The sequence below is a fragment of the Chenopodium album genome, chromosome 8, assembly GCF_948465745.1.
Source record: "Chenopodium album chromosome 8, dcCheAlbu1.1, whole genome shotgun sequence".
In the NCBI taxonomy this organism is placed as follows: domain Eukaryota; kingdom Viridiplantae; phylum Streptophyta; class Magnoliopsida; order Caryophyllales; family Amaranthaceae; genus Chenopodium; species Chenopodium album.
In genome coordinates this window covers 36,912,100-36,918,034 of record NC_137841.1, presented here as the reverse complement: position 1 = coordinate 36,918,034, position 5,935 = coordinate 36,912,100, and the positions used below count along the sequence as shown (strand labels likewise).

Below are 5,935 nucleotides of genomic sequence, written 5' to 3'. Positions count from 1 at the left end.
CATTGTTTTAAGTTTAAACACTTAAGTTTTGTTGATTGTGATCAATTGCTGTTTTGCTTGTTTTAGATAAAACATTCGTTTGGATTGATTAATTAGGTGGATTCTTAATTGATTAATCTTAGTTTTTGTTTAATTCTTGGTGGATTTCCTGTATAGAATTAAACTTAAACATATCCCTTGTGTTTTGTTGATTTTCGGATCAATAATTCACATCAGAAGCTAATAAAGATTGATTAATGTATACAATTTTTAATTTAGAATTCTTCTTTGGGTTTTTTTTTTTTTTTTTTTTCGATTAGAATTTAGGTGTTTTTTTTTTTTTTTTTTTTTTTTTTTTTGGTTTCTCTACATAGTACCCCCAAATTATTACGTTTTCTATGTTGTATCCTTCTAAATCCAAACTTCTACACGGTGCCCACAAGTTTAATTAACTTAATCACTGTTAACCATTTATTAAGTTAATGTTAAACACTTTTAATTAACTATTAATAACTATGGTTAGTAATAATTTTTTTTTTTTGTTAGTAATATGTTATTACAACTTTATAAGATAATGTGGTTATATACTTATATTTCCCCCAAACTCACGATCTTCCACCATTGTTAGCGTCTTTCTTATTCTCCATAATAAACATTGATAAAATGAACTCTTTTTCTTTGGACTTTTTCAATATTCTCATCACTAATTGAAATTTGAGTTCTACAACAACGAACTAACAAACAACTCAACCAATTTGTAACCCGCAACCTTACCCGTTCAATCCCAAAAATCTCTCCCGCATGAACCCCTCCAATTCAGCCCCAATATTCACCGTATCGTCATTCTCTGATGTCAAATCGACTTAAATAATGTAATTGCAAGATACCAAAACATGCGAAATTGAAGGTGTCTTCTACGAATCGCAGTTTCAAGAAGGGGATGAATATCAATTCATTATTATTTTCTGGTTATTTTGTTGTGGAAGTAAATTCATTAAATTAAATGGCATGGCATAGCATAAAAATATATAGTAGATTGATTTAATTGGACAATCAACTCAACAACGAATAACTAGTATGAAATTTACCAACTCTTTTAGTTAATGTAATCATTTTTAATTCTTGTACACAAAAAAATAACAAGAAATTAATTATCTTACAAGTTTTATGTATTGTTTTATGTATAGTTTGAAGATGGGGTGTAAGTTTGTAACTAAATAACAAAGTAAATATTATGTTCTTAAACAGTTATTCTCGTATACTATTTTTGGTATCTAAAATAGGCAGCTAGACTCCCGGAATTCCAGACTAGGGCAATACCACTTGCACAAAAACACTACAAATAAAGCTAGCTTACTCCTATATATATATATATATCATCTTACCAAACTCCCAATTTACTTCAACATTCTTATAAACAACCCAAACCAAAAATAACACCCAACCTGTCATTATTCCTTTTCATCATTTTCTCTCTTCTCAATGGCTTCAACTCTTCCTTCCAACACTTTTTTCACACCACAAAATCAAGTGACTCAATCAAATGTTAATTACCCTATGCATTATGGTCTCACAATGTGGCTAGGCCAAGGCCAAGACCAAGATGATTGTTTCTTTCCATTTTCGAACAATTTTGAATGCTTTGATGACTTGATTCTCTCAGAAAATACCAATAATAATGTTAGTATTGATTCTTCATGTAATTCAAGCTCCACCTTAATGGAAGTACCATGTTTTGGTACATCGGCTTTTGACTACTACAACAACCATGGCAATGGACATACTAATTCATCAGGGAGTACATATGATGAATTAGAAAGTAATGGTTATGGAGTGTTACATAGTTATGTCCCTAGTGCTAACAATTATGTTGCCACTCCGCCTGACTGTTGGGTATGTATGTTTATGCTTTTTCTTTTTTATTTTTTTAGATGCAAGTTTATTATATGATCCAGGGAAAAAAATTGTAGCCATATAATTTAAGTGTTTACGCAAACGACCAAAACTATAAAGCTATTTAAACTATTAACATGACAACTACGATGTTAGTTGATGCGTGAAACTATACTTCTACATGTTTGAGGTTAATAAGAGTACTTATTTGAAAAGTATAAATATAATTTTTTTTTTTTTTTAATTTATTAGGTATATAAGATCGGATGATTTGTAAAGACAATAAAATTTAAACCAAGTAATCTAGTCGGCATTGAACTGTTTTTTTTTTCCTTATGTATGTGTAGTTTATCATGAGCACAACTTGCACAGAGTATATTGAATATGATTTCCTAAACTTATTTATAAGCTCTTAAGTCGATGACTTTTATTAGAGTGTATTGTCTTTTTCATAGGATGAGGAATTGTAAGCTTAAAGACATTGTATACTTGAATATAAACACCATGACTTATCTTATGTGATGAGATCATCAAATGCTAATTTTTGTAAGACTATAAAAAACTACTCCCTAAACTTTTTGCAAGATATTCCTATATTAAATAGAGATGGCACAATAATAATTATGCTATAAGTTAATGTGAAACAGTCTTATAATTAATCATCTCAAAATTCACGTACAAAGCTCACGAAATATAACTCTTTTTTTTTTCTCCTTTATGACTTAATATTATTTGTGATATAGTAAGTATGGCTAATGATCAAGAAAGTTTACTCAACTTGAAAAATTTATTTTTAGCTTGAGTTGATACCAAAATTAGTCAAGTAAACCGATCAAATCTAAACTTAACTCGATTAATTCAAGCTTTAGCAATTATAATTGCTACTATTATTTTGTTCTATTACTAATTTTTGTTCTACTAGTTTTTAACTATTTTTCTTTTTGTTGTTGGTATTTTCAATAAAACTTGATTTAATTGAAAATAATCTCAAAAATTAAAAGTAATCAAGCTTCTTGAGCCGGAGAGTGATTCTTATGGAGTATTCAAGTTGAGCGTGATCTACTTGCTCAATTAATAAGATCTTTTAGATAAATAACTAAGGATTAACTTCTGAAATATGAATGTAACAAATATTTTTGAAAAAATATGCAATTGTGATTTAATATAATAGTATAATACGTACTGTACATTAGAAATCATGACAATAGTCACAACTTAGAAACATAGTTTTTTTTTTTTTTTTTTTTTTCACTTTTGACAAGGACTTAGAAGCATAGTTAAATATAAAATTAGGGAATTAGGGGCATGTTTAATACCACTTATCGACAAATATAAATAAACAATAAATAAATAATTTCCAAAAACTTTAGGAAAAATACACTTTAATAATTTCAATTATGAGCGATTTAATTCTAATAATCTCAACTAAAATTTATTTTTTAATAATCTCAATTATGAGGTAAGTTTGCATCCCAATAGTTGGACAAAAATATTTTTTAAAAAATTAAATAAAAACCATAAAAAAAAAAAAACCCAAAAATCTAGCCACCCTCTCCCCACCCCCTACTAGCCACCTACTCCACCATTCACCACCTTCGCAACCCACCGCCCAACTCCTTCCTGCTCACCACACACACTTCTCGCCACCAAACCGCACCAACCTTCCTCCTCCCTCACGACACTAATTCACACCGGCCACCAACCATCTCCACCTTTCCGCACCAATTCGCGCAACTCCAACCACCAATTCTCGCAACTCCAGCCACCAATTCGCGCAACCAGCCGTCTCCACCTCTCACCGATTCGTGCAAACTGTATGTAGCCACCAATTCGCTTAACTGTCGCAACCAATTCCCTCAACCAGCCTTCTCCACCGACCTCTCATCACATCAACAACAGAACAACGACAGCCGCAACTCAATTTGCAACTCCAGCCTCAAGCCACCATATTTCCCTATTATAGCTACTCTTATCATCACCTCTCAAACATCCTCAATTTGGCCCCAATTTCGATCTAATCTCATCACGGGCTCAATGAGATTAAGGGGGTTATCAAGGTGGTTTTGGGATTCGAGGAGGGCTGGCTTGGTGGTTATGGGGGTCGGAGATAGTTGGTGGAGGCCGGCCACCAATGTCGGTGGTGAAGGAGGGTTGGCTAGCCAATTTCCGGCGAGGTTAGGGGATGGGGTTAGGGTGCCGGCAAGGTTAGGGGGGGAAGGGTGGCTGAAACTTTGATTTTTTTTATTTATTTATTTTTTGTAGTTTTTTTGTTATATATTTGTTTTTAATTTTAATTTGGACTATTCATGTGTTAAGACATGGCAATTAAGAATTTTTTTTTAAAAAAAAAAAAAAAAAAAAAAAAACTTGTTCAGCAGGTCAACGATAATTGAAACCACTAGAGGCAAACGGACTCCATAAGTGGGATTATTAAAAAATAAATCTTACTTGGGATTATTTGTAGTAAATTGACCTGAGATTATTAAAATGTATTTTTTTTAAAACTTTATATTAGTAGTAACATTATGGTGAAGACATAATTTATCGTTTGAAATTTGAGACTTCAAGGATTTTGTATTTTTGTAACGCAATATATGTCCATAAACAATCAAACACACATTAGAGAAACTGACAATAATTTTATTCTGCCCAACAATTTGTTGATCTAATAAGCTATTTGACAGGAATTTCAAGGCCACGCGACTTCACAAGTTACAGGATCAGAGAACAGTTATAATAAAGTGGGAAAATATTCGGTGGAAGAAAAAAAAGAAAGGATTCTTCGCTATCTTAAGAAAAGAAATCAAAGAAACTTCCGTAAAACTATCAAGGTACACTAGTATATAATCTCTCTTTAATTTTTCTATCTGAATAAATCACTCTCTTACTTATCATATGCGATTGAGATATAATCGTAAGTCACTATTGTATCTCAATCTTATGCCTATATTCTTGTCATTTCATCAACAGTATGCTTGTCGTAAGACGTTAGCCGATAGGAGGGTTCGAATTCGAGGTCGATTTGCCAAGAATCAAGAAGAACAATCTACTAGTTACGATTATTGTCGTAAAATAGTCCAAGATAAGGCTAGTAGTAACAAGGTATGTTTTTGTTAAAGATCAAATTAATACGCACGTACTCCGTAGTATGTATAGCTTTAAATTATATACTTGCCATCTACAAAAAAAAAAATAAAAAATAAAAATAAAGAAGGAATCTTCAATTCTAATTTTGAAGTTGGCATTCAATCTCCACTACAAGTTAAGGTACTATATATGAATGTAGGATCATCTTCCTTACCCACCGCCCTCAAGGTATCTAATCTACTAGCTGGAGCAGGTTGATAGTCGAGGCCTAGGTTTAAGTCTAGTAAGGCTTTTCTTCTTACCAACAAAAAATTATATTAGTTAAGTATGACAGATTTAAGTTTTTTTAATTATTTTTAACAAAAATAATGGTTTTTACCATGCAGATCGATCAGTGTGGTGAGTTCAATGAAGAATGGGTGCAAGAAGCAATGTCTAGCCTACTATACGTGCCTTCTATCACTAGTTGGCATCCTAATGGAACTACATTGTTTTTAAGTGACTAAAAGTAGGATTTAGAGGAAGACAAAGCATTTACATACAATTGTGCTTCTTTTAAATCCGTGAATTGAATATGAATATTGTACGAACAATTTTAGTTATTTATAGTAATGAAATTTTTAAAATTGTGTTCATTTTGAGGATAAATTCTATCAATCAAATATTGTGTTCATTTTGAGTATAAATTCTATCAATCAAAGCCTTAATCACATCAGCGGAGTTGGCTATATAAACAAAAAGTGATTTCTAATATAGTCATCTACAAAAATCTTCATCCTTCATCCCTTGCGATCAAATATCTCATTCTTATGCAAATCTATATGCTTCATATCCTTCCTACCTCATTCCAACCAAGTCACTTTCGGTCCCCTTGGCCTCTACATTGTTTAACTTGATCACACTCTTCCACTTTTCATAACGTTGCGCCCCGCATCTTTATTTGATCTTACGCGAACGAACACATACAATTCTTCCT

The 5,935-nt window shown here is 31.8% G+C and overlaps 1 protein-coding gene across 1 annotated transcript; it reads left to right on the top strand.

Annotated features, from left to right (window-relative positions):
- The first annotated feature begins 1,396 nt into the window (after window positions 1-1,396).
- On the top strand, window positions 1,397-5,623 carry LOC145556035 (uncharacterized). Its single transcript, XM_081617718.1, has 4 exons — window positions 1,397-1,872; window positions 4,557-4,703; window positions 4,843-4,974; window positions 5,346-5,623. Exons 1-4 carry the CDS (start codon window positions 1,462-1,464, stop codon window positions 5,463-5,465), a joined length of 810 nt encoding a protein of 269 aa, XP_081473844.1. The 5' UTR covers window positions 1,397-1,461; the 3' UTR covers window positions 5,466-5,623.
- Window positions 5,624-5,935: the final 312 nt, after the last annotated feature.

Excerpts from the sequence above, each read along its gene's own strand:
- LOC145556035 (XM_081617718.1), top strand. The coding sequence starts at position 1,462 with ATGGCTTCAACTCTTCCTTCCAACACTTTTTTCACACCACAAAATCAA. Across the intron at positions 1,873-4,556 it reads CCACTCCGCCTGACTGTTGG|GAATTTCAAGGCCACGCGAC; the intron begins GTATGTATGTTT and ends GCTATTTGACAG. Across the intron at positions 4,975-5,345 it reads ATAAGGCTAGTAGTAACAAG|ATCGATCAGTGTGGTGAGTT; the intron begins GTATGTTTTTGT and ends TTTACCATGCAG.